The sequence below is a fragment of the Asterias rubens genome, chromosome 19, assembly GCF_902459465.1.
Source record: "Asterias rubens chromosome 19, eAstRub1.3, whole genome shotgun sequence".
Lineage (NCBI taxonomy): Eukaryota > Metazoa > Echinodermata > Asteroidea > Forcipulatida > Asteriidae > Asterias > Asterias rubens.
In genome coordinates this window covers 9672922-9693699 of record NC_047080.1, presented here as the reverse complement: position 1 = coordinate 9693699, position 20778 = coordinate 9672922, and the positions used below count along the sequence as shown (strand labels likewise).

Genomic DNA, 20778 nt, shown 5'->3' with positions numbered 1-20778 from the left:
TTCTAAACTTGAGGTCTCAAAATCAAATTTGTGGAAAATTACTTCTGTCTCAAAAACTACGTCACTTCAGAGGGAGCTGTTTCTCACAGTGTTTTATGCCACCAACCTCTCCCCATTACTCGTTATCAAAAGAGGTTTTTTGCTGATAATTATTTTGAGTAATTACCAATAGTGTCCACTGCCTTTAAGAACAACCTGTTGTCATAAAACTTGTGTACATCAAATGCAACTTTGCAGAAACACAATCATGGGTGATACACATTTTGTGTGTGCCCATTTTACGAATAACAGTTTGAAAACCACTGATGTAGCCGTTATCTCAATGTTATGTATATTGGCCTGTTTTGGCATGTTTCTCCAAATGCAGTTCTAGAGCAGATGTCTAGGCGCAGTTCGAATCCTATACTTTAGCAGCAGGTACTGCAACGATTTAATATAAGGAAGGAAGGTCCGAATAACTGTTTTGCAAGATCGCACCACATATGTCTATCTTATTCTTGTATTACGTGTTGTTCATCTGGGTTTTTTTTTTTTTTTTCCTTCTATTTTTTCCTAAACCAGCACCTTGTCACAACGGAGCAGTCTGTTTTGACGAGAACAACGATTACACCTGCGATTGCGCAGCGGGGTTCGCCGGCAAGAATTGCGGGACCGAGATCAACGAGTGCGAATCGAACCCGTGCCAGAACGGAGCAACGTGTCATGACTACGTGGATAGTTTTACATGTGCCTGTGAGGTCGGATTCAGCGGAGTGTTCTGCCAGACTAATGATATGGACTGCACAGACAGGTAATTAATAAACAAGTTTTTATTGATGATCAAATTTGATAAAATCTCCCTGATTGTTGCACAAAATCTCCCTGATTGTAAGATGCAAATGTTCACAGCTCTGATTCTCATTACAAAACGCTAAGATAGTAAGTAAAAAATCGCCAATAACCAGCCCTATGAAATTAGCACCAGGGTTCAAGACTTCTTGTATTTTTGTCTTCACAGTTCGTGTTTGTATGGAGGTACATGCATCGATGGACTCAACGAATACACCTGTCGCTGCCCTCCAGCCTATACCGGGCCTAACTGCCAGTACCAGGTGGATGAATGTAGTTCTAATCCATGCCTAAACGGCGCTACATGTGTTGATCATAATGGATACTATACGTGCAACTGTGTACTGGGTTACGTAGGAGAGAACTGTGGGGTGAGTTAAAACAGTGTAACTTTTGTTTTTTACCCATACACCGATGTGTGTTAGCACTGTTAACTCAGTACTTTCCCGAGTCCTGTGAACAAATATCACAGGCATATTTACTCGTGTGGGATTCAAACCCACTACCCTTGCAATTCTAGAGCAGTGTCTTACCAACTAGACTACCGAGATTGCCCGGTAGCTAGAGGCAGTTCGAATCCTATGTTCGAAACTAAACATTAATGTTCTTTATCCCCGATGCAAATTTTAACGTCTACTCTGAATATTTGTTTACTTGGTGATTCCTAATGACCTGTGGGTGATGATTTTGATCATCTGTACTGACTAAATCAGTGATGATGATCTTGTGCATTCTGAAGTGTAAGTTAAGAGTTTGCGGTAACACCATGTAATAACACTCTCTAAATGAGTTGGGGTGGTTCTGAAAAGAACCGTTGGATTAACTCGACGTTTCGATCAGTATGGTCTGATCGTCTTCTGAAGCGTAAGTGTTGTAGCCACGGTGAGCAGTGCTGGGCGGGCCTGCCCAGAACTAACAAGTTTGCCCAGCATTCTTAGCAAAGTACTTAGCTGCCCAGCATAGATTTCCCCCAGATTGCACTTCAGCAATGATGGCCCCTATATCTAAACACGAATAACTTTGTTGAACCGCTCCCCCTTGGTAGACTTAATTGGATTTATAAGCCCATCAATAAAATTAGGATACTTTTATTGTTTTGCCCTTACCTTCTTTTTTTTTTTTTGGGGGGGGGGGGGGGCTGTAATTGGGGAGTTTATAGCCCTGGGCTGCCGTGGTGCTCCAAAGGTTTTTTCAAACGCATGGCTTTTTCAAAGACAATATCAACCTCTAAAAGAGAAGGGGGTTCGTCAAGGTTTTCCTGGTTTGATTGGCTGCATATTGCCCATAGCACCTTGTAAACCATTACACGATGCTTAGAAAAGGAATAGGTCCATAACTTTAAAAGCGTTGCTCCACAATACCTTCCAGGAAAGTAACGAATGTTGAAGGGCCTTGTGCATCTCTGAGAGACGGGTATGAGCCCTAATTAAGACGCCATAATTATAATGATTATTTTTGTTGTCATACAGGGATGGATCGATTGGTGTAGTGAAGACAACAATCCTTGTTTTAACGGCTCAACGTGCTCACAGAATGATAATGGGTATTCCTGTGAGTGTAGATCAGGGTGGACTGGGTCTCTGTGTGACGTCCATCAGGTCTCTTGCGAATTGGCTGCCGCTGATAAAGGTAAAACTTTATGACTAACCAATTAAAACTCTTGTCCTTGTTTATGCCTTTTATGCTGGTGAAAAAAGGCACATACAAAAATGTGTCTGTTGCAGTGATCCATAATTAAAGTTTGCCCGAAACTTTTTCAGTGACTAGCCAACAGGACCAGTGCCCAATTTCATGGCGCTTACATAAGCAGGGAGTTCAGCGCTTATGTCAAGCGTATTTTCCAGCTTATGGAATTTTTCCTTGTGCTCGTTCATACACCATGTTTTTCACTTACACAGCCAGCGCAGAAATTTGGCATTTGCATAGTAAGCAGAGAGTGGTGATTGTAAGCAGGGCCATGAAATTTTGCACAATGTTCGTTTCACTAGTCTGACAATTATTTCAAATTAAATAGGATTGCTTTTTAACCCTTTGTATTTCTATCATCAGGTATACATGTTGAGAACCTGTGTCTGCATAACGGAACGTGCCATCCTCAGGGAGCCAGCCATGTTTGTCAATGTATTCCGGGGTACCAGGGAAGTTACTGCGAGATTAATATATACGAGTGTGCGTCGGCTCCCTGCCTGAATGGTGGCACATGTCATGACGAGATAAACCAATACAGGTGAGTCGAGTTTAGTAATAAACACTTTCATCAGTTTGATGCCAGGTTGACGAAGTGGTTTCAGTCCCCGCCTTTCAAATCTGTGGACCCTGTTTCGATACCCGGACCGGAGCCTTGCATGTGGATTGGGTTTTTCTCTCCTTACCTGACTGCATGGGTTTTTCCTATAGAGGTTTCCCTCTCACGTCTTAAACTGAAAATTCCTTCATTGTCTTCTTTATAATAAGTTGGTGTGGTGTTTCCATTAGGGTGCATATATGATTAGCTTCCCCGGGTTAATCTGGCCCCGGTACGTTCGAATAGCTTTTACATCATTCCAGGGGCTCATCCCGATCAGCCCCAAGTGCCCTGCTTGTGGAACTGGTCACTTGGGGCTGGCCCGAGGTGCATGACGTCACCACAATAGGGCGTATGATCAGCTGATTCGCTCTTTTCAGGGGCTCACCTGAATGAGCACTGTGGGGGTCGGCACAGGGAACGCACCCGAACGCACCCTCAGATTCAGATGTAACTGCTGATGTTTGTATGGCACGCTGAGTGGGTGGATAAGGACACTGGACTCAAGCTCTGGTGTTTCTGATCGTTCGAGTTCCGGGTGTGACACTTAAACAGTATTGCTGCGTCCTTAGGATGGGACATAAATTCATTGGTCCAAGGTGTTGTGTAATGCATGTACAATAACCCAGTGCACTAAAGAGAAGGGGGTTGCCCTGGTGTTCCTGGTTTGATTGGCTACATATTGCACCACTGCCATTGCCTCTGTGAAGTACCAGCAGTCGATTTTACGAAATGCTAGGATTAATCCTATCTCGAGCTAAGACGAGTAACCCAGCCTAATGTATAGGATGGGTTCAGTGCATCTTACGCCTTTGGATACGGAACGTAACTCGTCCTAAGTCGTAAGATTAATCCTAGGTTAGTGAGAGTTTTGTGAGGAAGAGTTTGGTGACGTCGATGGCAGGCCTGTTTAAATTAGTTCATGGTCAGTTATTATCATCGTAATCTTTGACCCGATCAATACCATTAATTTTTAATTGCAATTCTTTCTTACAGGTGTTCGTGTGTACCTGGTTTTGCCGGACCCAACTGCGAGATAAACATTGACGAATGCCAGAGTTTTCCCTGCATGAATGGTGGGGTCTGCCACGACCTCATTAATATGTACAGCTGCTCATGTCACGCTGGCAGTGAAGGTAAGCTAGCGTCTCTCAGTGTGGTCATGAAAAATCCTAGAGTGTTCTTGGATTACTTATGTTCCTAAGAGACATCCTGCCACAGTACTTGGTAAACCATTGCATGGTGCTATGTAAAAGAACTGGGGCCAATTTCATAGAGCTGCTAAGCACAAAAATTTGCTTAGCATGAAATTTTACCCTTGATAAAAACAGGGTTACCAACCGAATTTCCATGTGATTTTAAGGATAAAGCAAACAACAGCTGAATACCAGTAACAAGCAATATGCAACAAACGAAAACTTGGTTGATAATCCTGTTTTTATCAAGGAAGAAATTTCATGCTAAGCAAATTGTTGTGCTTAGCAGCTCTATGAAATTGGGCCCTGGGGTCGGTTTCACAAAGAGTTTAGGACTAGTCCTAACTTAGGACGTTAAAAACCTTAGGATGTTCGGATGAGTAAAGCCAGGTTCTTACTTCATGCCAATGCGAATGCGATACGAATGTTGTTGTCACAAGTTCGCAATGAAAAATTCGCAGCAGTTCAACTCTGGTCAACTCACTTGCGAATATCGCTGCAAAAAAAAGGATGGTTGTGACGTCAAATTCACGTCAAATTTGCTTCGCATTCACATGAAGTATGAACCGGGCCTAACTCGTAATAAGAATAGTCATAACTCTTTGTGAAATCACCCTTGGTCTCATACTTCATAAACTCGGCTCCACAATACATTAACGGAAAATACTGAACGCTGAAATTACATTGAGCGTCACTTAGTGACGGACATGAGCGGTATATAAGTCAGTCTCCTGACTAGAGCAAGCTAGATGAAAAGTTGAGACCAATTAAGAACTCACTCCGTGGTAGTGACGTTAATAGCAAGAAGTCCCCTCGATCCACTAAAGCCAAAGTAGTAGTCCCTTCCACTTTTCTTCCAGTTTTCTACCTACAACCCATTACTATTATTATTATTAACAGGTGTTAACTGTGAGGTTAACTTGAATGATTGCTTCGATGGGGCGTGCTTCCAGAACGGCACATGTAGAGACCTCGTGGGTACATTCATCTGTGACTGTCCGCCGGGCTTCGTTGGTCAGCGGTGCGAAGGAGACATTAATGAATGTCTAGACGATCCGTGTAACCCGAATGGAACGTTGGATTGTATGCAGAAGAGTAACGACTACGAATGTGTCTGTAAACTGGGATACGAAGGTAAGTTTATAAATAATTGAGAAAGAATTGCAATTTAGAAAGACTAGATGTAAAGATGAACTAGATTTTAGTTGCTGTGTGGCCAGCTGTCGATTTCACCAAACTCTTCCTAACTTAGGGTTAATCTTAGGACTTAGGACGAGTGAAGTTCCGTATCCAAAGACGTTAGGATGCATTGAACTCATCCTAAGTTAGGACGAGTGACTTTCCTAACTCGAGATAGGATTATTTCTAGCGTTTTGTGAAATCGGCTGCAGGGATCACACCCGAGTTTCAAATACAACCAGGGCTCAATTTCATTAAGCTGTGAAGCAAAAACAAAATGCTTAGTAAATATGTCTTTGCTTAGCAAAAAATTGAGTGGGGCACTTGTTACAACGAGGTAAACTTTATGGAGTTTTGGCTGGTAACCAGTTTCTGTTGAGCAAGACTTATCGTGCTTAGCAAAGTTTTATGCTTACAGGCTTTTTTTGAAGTTGAACCTTAAGAAGCGGCAGCCAGGGGATGACCTTTAGGGGATACATCTTTTTTATTAAGATATATTTTTGCTGCTTGATATTAACTGTTTCTCTGACTGGTAATTTTGTTTGACAGGGCGTAACTGCGAGATTGAAGTACATCACTGTGAAGATAACCCGTGTCGGAACGGGGGCACTTGTACACCAACACGTGCTGGTGTAACATGCCAGTGCACAGAGGTATGTATTCTATTCAAAATAAACAAAAAGTTGTTTCCGAGTTTGAAAGTTATGAACACAGTTTGAAGCTTTGCATGGTGTGGATAAATAAGAAGAAACTTAAATAGTAAACTTGCGGGTTCAATTATGTGATAATCTTCTTTGTGGGAGTGTTGGCTCTGAAAAGAGTGTGGTCTCGACGTTTCGAACATACTCTGCTCGTCTCAAGAAAGCCTTTCTGAAGACGAGCAGAGTACACTGTTCGAAACGTCGAGACAACACCGGCTCTTTTCAGAGCCAACACTCCCACATAAAAAAGATTTACACATGATGCTACCTCAAAAACCCTCAGCCGACCATCATCAACCAGTTATAGCAAGCAACAAAATAAGCGTTCCCCATTCTATCCTGTCTTCCACTTGTCTTTGAATCTATTTATGCGTACAATGTAAAAAGGCACACATTGTTGGGTGTTAAGTGACCTCTTTTGACCCCTTCCCCTCACAGGATTTCAAAGGTCTGACTTGCATGGAACCAGTGACGATGTGTGACATTAATCCATGCCAGAACGCTGGTACTTGTCACGTTACCGATGACAACGAAGCCGGCTTTATGTGTTCCTGTCCACCTGACATGACCGGATTCAATTGCGAGACTTACGATCCGTGTGACTCGGCGCCGTGTCATCACGACGGGACATGTATAAAGCTATTCGAGACGTTCGCCTGCCAGTGCCCGCCAACATGGAACGGACTTCGGTGTCAAACGTACGATCGGGATTTCTTCGGTGGAATTGGTTCGGACCCGATTATTCAGATTCCATCGACCGTCCGACCTGTGACGACGTCGAGAGTTGTCGTAGTCGAAACTACGACCGTCAAGCCTACTACTACAGAATCACCCTACATCGGGATATATTGCCCTAGAGAGTGCACAGACAAGAGCGGAGACGGCATCTGTAATGTAAGTATAAACATTAATTAAACTTTTTTTTAACTACATTAAAATTTCTCCAGATTCATCTGTCACATGAAGCAGTGTCATTTATTCCTACTTAAAGGCACTGGACACTTTTGTCAACTATTCAAAATATACAACCGCATTAAAACTTACTTGGTAATGAGCAATGGATAGTTTGTGAGAAACGACGCCCTCCGAAATAACCTACTTTTGAAAGAGGTTACTTCTCACTTTAATTTATAAAGACCTTCAGGCCTGGAGCCTTTACTATGCATCTGAAAGCACACAAACTTGTGCAACAAGTGTGTTCTTCTTTCATTTTATTCTCTTGCAATTTGAATGACCAATTGAGACCAATTTTTTTACAGGTTTGTTATTTGATGCATTTGTTTGGATACACCAAGTGAGAAGACTGGTCTTTGACAATTACAAAAGGCGTGCAGTGCCTTTAAGAGCGGAGCTCGGCCTAAGTACAGAGCACACTGACATTAACATAGTTACTTACTTACTTAAAGGCAGTGGACACTATTGGGTATTACTCAAAATAATTATTAGCATAAAACCTTTCTTGGTGACGAGTAATGGGGAGAGGTTGATAGTATAAAACATTGTGAGAAACGGCTCCCTCTGAAGTGCCATAGTCTTCCAGAAAGAAGTAATTTTCCACAAATTTGATTTCGAGACCTCAGATTTAGAACTTGAGGTCTCGAAATCAACCATCTTAACGCACACAACTTCGTGTGACAAGGATGTTTTTTCCCTTCATTATTATCTCGCAAGTTCGATGACCGATTGAGCTCAAATTTTCACAGGTTTGTTATTTTATGTTTATGTTGAGATACACCAACGGTGAAGGCTAGTCTTTGACAATTACCAATAGTGTCCACTGCCTTTAAGCTGCTTAGGACTGGGTGTCCCTTGACCTCCTTGGAAAACCGTCCCCATTTAGGTCTATTTATAGCTAAATGCTCTGCCGTCGATTTCACAAAACTCTTCCTAACTTAAGACTAATCTAAAGACTTAGGACGAATTCCAACCCTGCACTGTAGCATGCAGACCTTAAGATTAATCCTAAGTTAGGACGAGTTACTCTTCCTAACTCAAGATAAGACGAGTCCTAACTCGTTGTGAAATCGACCCCTGCCTCATAAAGTGGAATGATGGCAACATCCTGAATTTGCGCCTTCCAGTGAAATGGTGACATTTACATGTACATATGACCATTTAAAGGCAGTACACACTTTTTTAATTGTCAAAGACTAGCCTTCACAGTTGGTGTATCTCAACATAAGCATAAAATAACAAACATGTGAAAAATTTGAGCTCAATCGGTCATCGAACTTGCGAGATAATAATGAAAGAAAAAAACACCCTTGTCACATGAAGCTGTGTGCGTTTTATAGATGGTTGATTTCGAGACCTCAAGTTCTAAATCTGAGGTCTCGAAATCAAATTCGTGGAAAATTACGTCTTTCTCTAAAACTATGGCACTTCAGAGGGAGCTGTTTCTCACAATGTTTTATACCATCAACCTCTCCCCATTACTCGTCACCAAGAAAGGTTTTATGCCATCAATTATTTTGAGTAATTACCAATAGTGTCCACTGCCTTTAATCCTTACTACAGGCGGAATGCAACATTGATGTATGTGACTGGGACGGTACAGACTGCTCCTTAGGTGTTGATCCGTGGGAGAGCTGTCCAGTGACTTCAGTCAAGTGTTCTCAGCTCTACAATAACGGCCAGTGCGATCAGATCTGCAACAGGAAAGAGTGTCTGTTTGATGCGTTTGACTGCGAGAACACACTGCCTCCTTGCAAGTAAGTGTAACAGTAGAGTTGTTGGGTTTGTGCCCTTGGTGTCGCTAAGATTTAACGGGGGACTTTGAGAAACTCAAATCATAGATAAAAAAACATAAGCAGAAAGTAGTCTGATCTCTACAATAATGGCCAGTGCGATCAGATGTGCAACAGGAAAGAGTGTCTGTTTGACGCCTTTGACTGCGAGAACACACTGCCTCCTTGCAAGTAAGTGTAACAGTAGAGTTGTTGGGTTTGTGCCCTTGGTGTCGCTAAGATTTAACGGGGGACTTTGAGAAACTCAAATCATAGATAAAAAAACATAAGCAGAAAGTAGTCTGATCTCTACAATAATGGCCAGTGCGATCAGATATGCAACAGGAAAGAGTGTCTGTTTGACGCCTTTGACTGCGAGAACACACTGCCTCCTTGCAAGTAAGTGTAACAGTAGAGTTGTTGGGTTTGTGCCCTTGGTGTCGCTAAGATTTAACGGGGGACTTTGAGAAACTCAAATCATAGATAAAAAAACATAAGCAGAAAGTAGTCTGATCTCTACAATAATGGCCAGTGCGATCAGATGTGCAACAGGAAAGAGTGTCTGTTTGACGCCTTTGACTGCGAGAACACACTGCCTCCTTGCAAGTAAGTGTAACAGTAGAGTTGTTGGGTTTGTGCCCTTGGTGTCGCTAAGATTTAACGGGGGACTTTGAGAAACTCAAATCATAGATAAAAAAACATAAGCAGAAAGTAGTCTGATCTCTACAATAATGGCCAGTGCGATCAGATATGCAACAGGAAAGAGTGTCTGTTTGACGCCTTTGACTGCGAGAACACACTGCCTCCTTGCAAGTAAGTGTTAATGTAGAGTTGTTCTAGTTGTTGGGTAGTTGGGTTCGAGCCCTGCATGTCGCTAAAATTTAACTGGGGACTGAGAAACTGAATTCATAGATAAAAAAACGAAAACAGAAATCAGGGCAGAACAGATTCACAACAGGAACGAGTGTTTGTTTGATGCGTTTGTCTGCGAGAACACACTGCCTCCTTGCAAGTAAGTGTAACAGCAGAGTTGTTGGGTGGTAGGGTTTGTGCAGTGGTATCTTTCCTCGCCTTCCACCTCTAGGAGCCTGGGTTCGAATCACGCTGGTGCACTACGTACATTTGGCTTTTAGTACCTACCTGTCTGTGTGGGTTTTCATCCCACATCTAAAGTATGAACCGTTGGTTTCAACTCAACGTGTCAATCAGTATGCTCTGAATGTTTCAGGAAGAAGAAAAGAAAAGAAAAAAAGATCCAATGTTCCTACTTTTTTCCAAGAAACCAATATCATGCCTGGTGTAAGGAACGATCTGTCATTAGTTTGTATTTCAAGTCAAAACGGTTGATAGTGTTTTAATTCTGTCTGATTTGGTGAAACTTACTTAATTTTTCTGTTGCAGCCCTGTGTATAACGCCTACTGTCTGGAGAACTACGCAAATGACGCCTGCGACGGTGGATGCAACACCGCGGAGTGTCTCCACGACGGACTCGACTGCAACGAGAACGCTCCGAAGTTCGCCAAGGGCGTCTTGATCATCATTGTCCTCATCCCCGTCGAGCAGATGCGAACGGACAACGTGAGCAAGACGTTCCTGAGGGAGGTCGGACACATCCTGCGTACGGTCGTCGTGTACGTGAAAGACGAGAACGGCAACAATCGCATAGAGGAGTGGAGCTCTAGTGAGTCCGGTGATGTGGGGATCTTCAATCGATTCAAACGCCAGGCGTTGTACTTGTCGATGTCTGACGATCATAAACCGATTCTGTCGCGCAACCGGAGAGCAGGGATGTTGAGTGGGTAAGTAGGGAAATGAGGCGAACCCACTCCGTGGAAGTAAAGTTAATAATGAGAAGTTCACACTACCCAGTTAATTTCCAACATTTCACCCATGGTAGTATGAGCAGGACAGTTTTTTGTGTAGCAGGAGAGAAGTCTCCCCAATTCCAAAAAAACTATTTTGTTGCAGTAGAATATGTAGCAAGTCAAGTTCTCAAATGAAGATAGTTTATCCAGCAAGTAGATAAACACATGGTGTTACCACAAACCAAATATACATTGATCTACGGTGTTGAGGCTTTCTTCCTGTTTAGACCTATGCAAAGTTATTATTGAACTCTCACAATAATGATCACGACTTTATTTTAAACGAGAAGTTGCATTTTTTTAACATCATTTCAGGTCGATAAACTATCTGCACATTGACAATCGAGAGTGCGTCTCAGACGGACATACATGCTTTGATAATACCGGGGATGCTGCGTCCTTATTGGCAGCTGAGGCATCACAAGGACGTGGTCCCAAAGATTTCCCCATTCATGCTGTCGGAAGTAAGTGTTTGTAAACTTGGTGTATATAAACCTCTCACTCCTAGACCCTAGAGTTGCTAAGCACGAAAATTTGCTTAGCATGAAATTTATCCCTTAATAAAAACAGGATTACCAAACAAATTTTCTTGGGATTTTCAGGATAAGCAAACAACAGCTGAATACCAGTAATAAGCAATATACAATTGGTAATCTTGTTTTTATCAAGGAAGAAATTTCATGCTAAGCAATTTTTGTGTGGTTAGCAGCTCTATGAAATTGGCCCTAGACTAGACTCATGCAACTCTCTTCTTATAGAGGACTTTCTCAAATTCAACGTGTTCAGGACACTGCTGCTCATTATTGCCACGATATATTTGGTGTCGCGGCCGAGCGTATAAGAGTATTGGACTCAAGCTCTTGTGGTTCTCTTCATCAGAGTGTGGGTTCGGGAGTCGTGACACTTCTGTCCTTGAGCAAGACACTGAACTATAGTTGCTTCTCTCCACCCAGGGGTGAATGAGCATCCGTGATGGCAGAGATGGTTCTTGTGATTGGTTTAGTCGAGTAGCGCATATTTGTTGCATGGGGAGTATACAGATTGTATCTCAGGTTTGAGGAATGAATTAAGGCCCAGTGACCAGGGGTAATAATGTTGGAAGTGCTTTAAAAACCGGGTATTATTATTATTATTATTGTTATGTCTTATCTGAATTTTAACCCTTGATGTGATCGTTGAATTTTATCTTGAAGGTGAGCCCGATCAGCCCGGTTCCGGTAATGGCTACTACATCGTGCCGGCCGTGGCGATCATCGGGGTCATGATCGTCCTCTCGGCGCTGGTCATCGGCCGCAAACGTCTCCGCTCCGAGGGCATCTGGTTTCCGGAAGACTTCAAATGGCGCAAGACGAGCACCGGTCGGGGCGTCCCGCAGCGCCACGGTCCACAGGGGCGGGAGGAAACGCCCGGGGCTATGGTCGACGGTCAGATTATGGTGACGATATCGGGAGCGGCGGGCGATAATAACGACAGCGACGCTCGGGACGCTCTAGATTGGGACCGAAGCCAGACAAGATGTCACGCTATCCAAGACCAACAAAGGGTGAGTTTCAACTTCAGAAGCGTCTCCCTCTGAAGTAACATAGTTTTGAGAAAAGTTAATTTCGCACAAAAATATTTGAATCTCAGAAAGACTTTCTCAGGCATCGGAAAGCACACAAATTTGTGCAACAATGATTTTTTTGATTGAGCCCAAGTTTTCACAGGTTTGTTATTTTATGCATATGTTGGGATACACCAATTGAGAAGACTGGTCTTTGACAATTATCAAACATGTCCAGTGCCTTTAATGCAACTTTAAAGAACTTGCCTCATTTTTTCTCAGTTTAATAAGATCGTTTCTATTTTTTTTCTTTTCCGGTAGCCATTGACAAGGCGGCATCTGAGCCCTCACACTGACAACTCTTTCACAATACCAGACTTCCCTGAGAATGACGATTGGAATAACATACACACCGGCACGGTCACACCACCTCATCAGACTGGAGACGCTGAAGGAGTGGATGACCCAGGTCAAGGTAGGTCATAGGTCAAGGGTATGTCATGGTCGAGCGGTTTAGCGCACCAGACTCTGGTTTGCAAGTCGTCAGGGTGTGGTTCGAATCCCGGTCATGACACTTGTGTCCTTAAGCAAACGCATAAACACAATAGGAGACTTTGAATCACTAATTTTTCTCTACGCATTGTTACATTATTGTAAAACACGTTATATAAGAAGAAGTTATCATTATCATGTAAGTTTATACCTTCAGAGATCTGGGCTGTATTTCGTAAAGCCTGTAAGCATAAAAACTTGCTAAGCACAGAAAAGTCTTTCTTAACATAAACTGGTTACCAGCCTAAATTGCATAAAGTTTGCTAGAAAAGTAATTTGCTAAGCATTATTTTTTACTAGACTGCTTTATGAATTTGGGCAGTTGGTGGTTAGTTGACTCTTTATACTCAATGCATATTTTAACTGAAATTGTCCCCTATCCTCAGATGGTATGACCCCGTTGATGTGCGCCGTAATCAGTTGCAACAACGACCGGGACAGCGACGGGGAAGAATGCTCGACCAACACGATCGAGGAACTCATCGCTCAAGGAGCCAAGGTCAACGCTAAGAGCGACCGTCTTGAAGAGACGGCTCTCCATCTCGCGGCTCGGTTCTTACACGCCGCGGCGGCCAAGAAGCTGCTGGAGCACGGGACCAACGCTAACGCGCAGGACAAGTCGGGGCGTACTCCGCTGCATACGGCGGTCGGATCGGATGCTATTGATGTGTTTAGGGTAAGATTTTACTGCTCAAGATAGCGGGCCTCGAAATTATCCCATGGCACTCACAGCTGTGGTGCCCTGTGCTTTTGCTGTGGTGCTCTTTGCAATGTTTCAATACAAGATGTACTATTTCCTTGAAGAAGTGCCTCTTGCCAGAAGAGGAAAATTGCTGTGACCCTTCAAGAACAAAGTTGAAGCCCTGAGATGTATTCAGTTGGTGATTATAATAATTTCTTCAGATCGCCAAGTGCCAGGGCCCAATGCAATAGAGCAGTTTAAAGGGTCTCTGTACTCTTTCCTAAAACAAAACACAATGTCCACAAATGTACATTAAACTTACACAGTTTGAAGGTTATGCTAGTAGAAAGCTTCCCTTGAAATTTTACTTACTGAGGTGCTGTAGTTTTTGAGAAACAAGTAAAACAATTAATTTTCGTCTCAGTTTTAGCATGTAAAAACGTATAATCAGTTATGCTAGGGTTTTGGTATAATATCATAACTGGTTAATGGGATTTTACATTTTACTTCCTAAGACGAAAATTATTTTGTGACTTGCTTTACTCATTTCTCAAAAAGTACACAACGTCAGTTAGTAATATTTGAAGGAAAGCTTTCCACTATCATTCTCTTCAAACCCTGTCAGTTTAATGTAAATCTGTGGACATTTTGAAAAAGTACCTGAAGCATTTAAGAAGAAAGAGAAGCTAAACAAAACAAAATTATTGGTGCTAATTGTGCTATTGGATGTGTTATATAAAAAAAAATATGAATAAAATAAAACTGCCTCTAGCTACCTGGCAATCTCGGTTGTCTCGTTGGATAGGCACCGCTCTAGATTTGCAATGGTTGGGGTTCAAATCCCACCCAAGTGATACGCCTGGGTTTTTGGGGTTTTTTCACAGAACTTGGGAAAGTAGTACTGAGTATATAGTGCTAACACATCAGTGTTAATGGGCGAAACCAAAATTAAAACCATTTCCTTGTATTCATCGACAGATCTTGATCATGCACCGAGCTACAAACGTCGACGCCAAAGACCACCGAGGCATCACCCCGATGATGATGGCTGCAAGGCTGAGCAGTATTAATATTATAGAAGAACTGATCGAGGCTAATGCTGACATTAACGCCGCCGACAAAGAAGGAAAATCTGCGTTACATTGGGCCGCGCAGGTCAATTACGTAGAAGTGGTGAAATTACTGCTGGAGAGGAAAGCTAACAAAGATATGCAAGACAATAAGGTGATTATTGGGCATTAGTAAATGGAGGATCCTGCTGTCGATTTCACCAAACTCTTCCTAACTTAGGAATAATCTTGGGACTTAGGACGAGTTCAGTTCCGCATCCATAAACATTAGAATGCATTGAACCCATCCTAAGTTAGGACGAGTTACTCGCCTTAACTCGAGATAAGATTAATCCTAGCATTTTGTGTAATCGGCTGCTGTTTTTTTTCTGTTTTTTTTTCACTACAACATTACAAATTGTTTCATAAAAACTCTGTTTTTTTGTCCTGGTGAGACAAGCCTCAATAGAGGTTGTTTTAAAAACCAGGGCCCAATTTCATGATGTTTAAAGGCACTGGACACCTTTTGTAATTGTCAAAGACCAGTAGTCTCACTTGGTGCATCCCAACACATGCATACCAAAATAAATCTTTGAAAATTTGGGCTCAATTGGTCATCAAAATTGCAAGAAATCAATAAAGGACTCGTGGGATAGAGTTTTGTGCTTTTAGATGCTTGAGAAAGGCTTCGTCATGACTGAAGAAGCCTTTCTCAGATTTCAAATTTTGGGGTGAACAATTTTCTCTCCTTCTCTAAATTTAGATTTAGTAATTGGAGTAACGACCCTCCTTTTAAGCAGCTCCATGACATCTGGCCCTGCTTTCTGATTAATGTATTCTCATTCTGTTTACATAGTTGAGCTTCACCTTAGTAATGACTAATTCTTTTTTCTTCCCTTAGGAGCAAACACCGTTATTCCTAGCCTGTAAGGAGGGTCACGTCTCTACAGTACGAGTCTTATTAGACCACTACGCCAATCGGGAAATAACGGACCATCTGGACCAATCGCCTCGTGACATGGCTAGCGAGAACCTCCATCGAGATGTCTTGAAGCTCCTGGATACTTACAAGGTCGTGCCGAGCCCGAGTGCCACTCTGCCGACGGTATCGAGCCCAGCGAGCATGGGCAATGGAGACATCGGTCTTGTCAACGGCTACGGACATCCCGGCTCAAAGCCAAGTGCAAAGAAGAAGGCGAATCGCTCCAAGTCCACGGGACACCATCATATTCCAAATGGGGACGTCGCGTCGGGAGGGCACGAGAAAGTTGAGAAGAAGCCACGCTCGCGGAAAAAGAGGAATTCCACCGACGCCCCGACGTCTGCGTCACTGTCGCCGGCAGGTTCTTTGGAATCGCCGCGCGGTTATGAAAGAACTTCTCCGCCGTATTTGTACCAAGGCCAGCCCTCGGCGGGCGGCATGGTTGATCCCACAGACTTGCATTTCCATGGGATGACAAACGGCATGCATAATGGTATTCATCCTCACGCGCCGCGGTACGTTGAGGGCGCTACAGCCATGAACGGCGCTCCGCATATGAGTCACAGTATGCAGAGCTTGAACCGTAAGACTGTGGTCCCAAACGGGGAGATTGGGTCGAACATTGGGGCTGGAGCCGTCGCGGTGGCATGTCAGCCGGATCACCAGTGGGGCAATGCCAACAATCATACCCACTCGCAGCAGAATCACAGACCAAGAGAGCAAGGCCAACAGGGTATGGTCCCCCAGCAGCAAGGGACTTGCGCTTCGTCTACAAGTCTACCTCCTCTCCTCCAGCAACACAGTCTGTCAAACGGTCTCGCCCCTGCAGCCGCAGTCTCGGTGTCTAGTCCGCCGTCTGCGCAGTACACGTTATCACCGGCGAAGGGCTACCCAAGCCAACCCCTCGTAAATCATAACCACATGAGGCATCATAACCTCCACATGCCCAGGCATCATTCACAGTACGGTAACGCCAACGGCGAGGTGCACATGAACGGACACATGAAATCCCCGATCCATCGGGCGCACGACCGCACCCAGCAGAACATGCGCAAGCAAACTCAGCCACACCCGACTCACATTATTCAGACGCATCTGCCGAACCCGACGGTGGTGAGTATCATGTCGGACAAGTACCCAACTCCACCCTCCCAGCACAGCCAGGGCGGGTCGCCCTGCGGCGGGGAGAACACGCCCCACATGACCGCAATGAGCTTTCCGGAGACCTACCTAACCCCGTCGCCGGAGTCACCCGGTCAGTGGTCCAGCTCCTCCCCGCACTCCTCGGCGCATTCTGACTGGTCGGGATCGGAGGGGATTTCCAGTCCACCTGGACACACCCAGGATCCGTTATCGATGCAGTTCAGCCAAACTCAACAGGTTTATATCTAAAGATTTAATCACGGGAAGAGAAAACTGTATTCTTGATAAACCGCTGCTTGAAAATTGTAAGTAAATTGGTAAATTGCAAGGGGAAGAAACTAAAACCCGAAGGCTGTTCCCATTGGACTTTCTAGCAGCCCTGTTAAGTTACAGTGGCTGCAGGGAAAGTCTTCCGCAACCTTTTTCGGCCTGTTAGTTTTACATCACGGTCGCAGTTAGTCGATAGGGAGGGCAGTTTACCATGGGTCTCCATTAGATTTAATTTTGTCATTCTACAGAAAAGTCGCGGTATTTTAACAAAATTAAGTACGATGGGAACACCGCTTTAGACTGTTAATCGATCATGAAATCCTTCTGAGTTCTAGTTGTTATTTCAACCTGCATTCAAAAGGTTGATATTACTAAAAAGTATTATTGTTAATAGATTAAAAAAAATGAAGACAAAATATTTTTTTAAATTCGTACTTTTTTCCATCGCCTTACTGTGGCCGGTTCACAAACTCAAATCATGTATTAAACAAATTCCAAGTTAATTCTGATGATTTTTTTTTTTTTTTTAATTGTGAATAATATTTACATATTTTCCAAAAGTTAACGGCACCAAAAGAAAATCAGATCAGTAAAAAAAAAAACTTGAGAAGTTTAGAATCAATTTTTTTTTTTTAAAGGAAAGGAAAAGGAGAAATTGTGACATTTTGAAGCATTCCTTAAAATCTATCTTTGATAACCTTTCAATGTAATTTTAATGCAGCTACTTATTTATGAAAACAACAAATACTTAAATCATGACTAGGATTGGACCAAAAACCTATAATTCTGAAGTTAATTATACAGTTTTAAAACCCTTTACGAATGTTTACAAATGAAAATTAGGATTATTTTTGATATGGGGAAATTAGTGGTAGAATCATGACTAAAAATGGCATTTCTTTCTTTTTTTATATATTTTGTGTTATATATTGTATTAATTATGTATGCTTGAGGAGGAAAATTGCTGATTTTTTTGTTATCTTTTTCTTTTGTAAGCACCCTTTGTAACCAGCAACAAGTCATTGTATTCGTTTGCATAATTATTTATAGTCTAGGCAAGTTGTAGATCTTTTTTTCATGTACAGTGGTGTTTTTCTAACACTAGAGGACGCACTATAATATCTTTAAAGAAGTACAAAATGGCACAATTTTTGTCAAGACACCATGTATACAAGTTTAAACTCCCCTTTGCACCCGTTTGTAAAAATGTTTACGTTTGCCAACTCTTGCATTATAAAACTGCACTTGTGAGAAAAATTTTAAGCAGTAAGCAAAAAATAAGCAGTGCTGTAAATATTTTGAGATGAAGAAGTTACGTTTTTCCCCCTTTATGCATGAAAAGTTGTTGGCAAATTAAGAAGTACTTAATATTCATTGACGTGTATTTAAGTGTAAGAGTCCACTGTGGAAAGTTTTGCTCAGAAATATTATTCTGTCAATCATCAAAATAATCACACTATTTGTCCCTTCACAAAGTTAAACCTTTTTATACCCATACTAAAAATATAATTTTTTAAAACAAGTGCATGGTTTTGCTACAACTTTTTAAGGCACATATTTATACAGTTCAAATCATGAGAAAAAAAAAAAGGAACAGTTTTGGATCCCCTGTAGATTTTGATCATGATGAAAAATTCTCAAATTAAACGAAACGATTTTTTCTCCCCCCACATTTTTTAGACCCTCAAAATTGCCATGTAAAGTTAACGTTCTTAAAAATGTAAAAAATTTAGTGTACAAATTATGTGCCCTATAGATGGTGTTATTTCATGCGGTAACACAGTTTGTAAATCCTGATTTAAAACAACATTATGTAATTAGATTTAAAGGTGTTTTTTTTTCCTTCCAACTTACAGGTGTTTTTTTTTTTGTCTACCTGATATTGGATTATAATGTGTTAATTAAATTTCTGATTATGTTGAAACTATAATGTATAAGTTTTGTTACAAGTTTAGAGTTGATTTTTTAAAAAGCATATTTAGTATTTAGGAATTTTATGTATCCGGTTTATTATAATATTGCACTGTATTGTTGGGCCAGATACCATAAGCCACTTTTGTACTTAAGCAACATAGAAAGCACTGCCTACAACTATATTAAATAGAGCCTATTGATCTTAAAGTGGTATTAGTGTTCAAAGTTTATGTTAGATTTCTTTAAGTTGTTTACTTTCAAAGATGCTCATCGTTGCGTATTGAAATGTGTACTTCGCAACTCAAAAGGTACACATTTTAATCAAATATGTTTTATAAGGTGTCCTTATTCAAATAGAACATTGTACTTAATGCAAAGAATCTTGGAAATATTCAATGAAACGCATGGTTTGGAAGAATTGGCAGAAGCCATTACTTTTCTGAGTTATAGATTTGTGGATTCTTTGATGCATTTTCGCAGTCGTAACCAAGACTGTTTCTGTTGAATTAGCCATTGGTTAAAGGATTTGGGTACTTTTTGTACCCCAAACGCAATGTCCACAGATTTACATTAAACTTACGCTGTTTGAAGATAATGATAGTAGAAAGCAGACCTTAAAATATTAGTCGCTGAGGTGCTACAGTTTTTGAGAAATGAGTAAAACAATGTCATGAAAGTACGTTTTTACATGCTGAAATAATTTTCGTCTCATGATCACTGAGACAAAAATTATTTTCATGACATTGTGTTACTCATTTCTCAGAAACTACAGCACCTCAGCATGAAATATTTCCAGGGAAGCTTTCTAGTATAACTATCTTCAAACTGTGTAAGTTTAATGTAAATCTGTCGACATTGTGTTTTTTGTCCTACAAAAAGTACATAGACCCTTTAATCACTGGCCAATATGAGCAAACCGGTGATTGGTTACAGCCGCGTAAACATTATACCTTGTAATGTTTTTTTTTGTTAAGCTGATTATGTTTTGTGCCTTGTTATACCAGCCTTAAATCATCCACCATTTACCTGTTATTAAAGGGAAGGTATACCTTTGGTAATTACAACAAAATTACATGACCATAAAAACGGACTTGTTGAGAAGCACAGCCGTCGATTTCACAAAACTCTTCCTAACTTAAGACCAATCTTAGGACTTAGGACGAGTCCCAACCTTGCACTGTAGCATGCAAATTAATCCTAAGTTAAGAAGATTTATTCGTCCCAACTTGAGATAAGACGAGTCCTAACTCTTTGTGAAATCGACCCCTGCATCTGTTAATAATAACATTTTTAGGAATAATTTCCTTTTCAGAAATGTGGTTTTAGAGAGAGGGATTCAAAAACATTTCAATCTGAGAAACTTTTCTACATGAAATGTTTCTCAGCTTGTGTATTCCAATTGCGGATTATTCTTCCTGCATGTAAATTAACCACTCAAGATTTTCAGCAGTAACTCAAAAACGGGCGGTATCTCAAAAATGCTACCATCATTTGAAATGAAACTTACACAGGTTAGTTTTAATGTATATTTCTACATTAATATATAATTAAAACAAACAGTTTCAAATACCAAAGGTATACTTTGCCTTTCATCCTTTCTTCAGGTTGTCTGAAAGTAGTGTCCAGGATGATTTCAATCTCCTTTTTTCCTATAATTTCTTTAGATGTTAAACAACCTTTCACCCTTTGATTATAGGTTTTGTTAACGTTGTCTTTTCATAGTAATTTAGATATTTTAATAAGGCATAGCTGTCCCAATTTTAGTTTTTTTTTATATATTATTATTGATTATCGAAAAACAACTTTCCCAAGTGCCTGTAGAAAATGTGGTAAAACACTGACATGATTTTTTTAAAAGAGATT

General features: G+C 41.4%; 1 protein-coding gene across 1 annotated transcript in view; it reads left to right on the top strand.

Moving 5' to 3' along the window:
• Positions 1-19501, top strand: part of LOC117302924 (neurogenic locus Notch protein-like) — a 28375-nt gene extending 8874 nt beyond the window's left edge. Inside the window, exons 11-26 of the mRNA XM_033786911.1 lie at positions 562-790; positions 998-1199; positions 2298-2457; positions 2878-3055; positions 4109-4248; positions 5209-5442; positions 6037-6140; positions 6627-7082; positions 8706-8899; positions 10316-10714; positions 11096-11244; positions 11974-12323; positions 12645-12798; positions 13262-13551; positions 14536-14781; positions 15508-19501. Of these exons, the coding sequence (XP_033642802.1) occupies positions 562-790; positions 998-1199; positions 2298-2457; positions 2878-3055; positions 4109-4248; positions 5209-5442; positions 6037-6140; positions 6627-7082; positions 8706-8899; positions 10316-10714; positions 11096-11244; positions 11974-12323; positions 12645-12798; positions 13262-13551; positions 14536-14781; positions 15508-16980 (4958 nt within the window). The 3' untranslated portion in view covers positions 16981-19501. The remainder of the gene's footprint in view (positions 1-561; positions 791-997; positions 1200-2297; positions 2458-2877; positions 3056-4108; positions 4249-5208; positions 5443-6036; positions 6141-6626; positions 7083-8705; positions 8900-10315; positions 10715-11095; positions 11245-11973; positions 12324-12644; positions 12799-13261; positions 13552-14535; positions 14782-15507) is intronic.
• The last annotated feature ends 1277 nt before the right edge of the window (positions 19502-20778 follow it).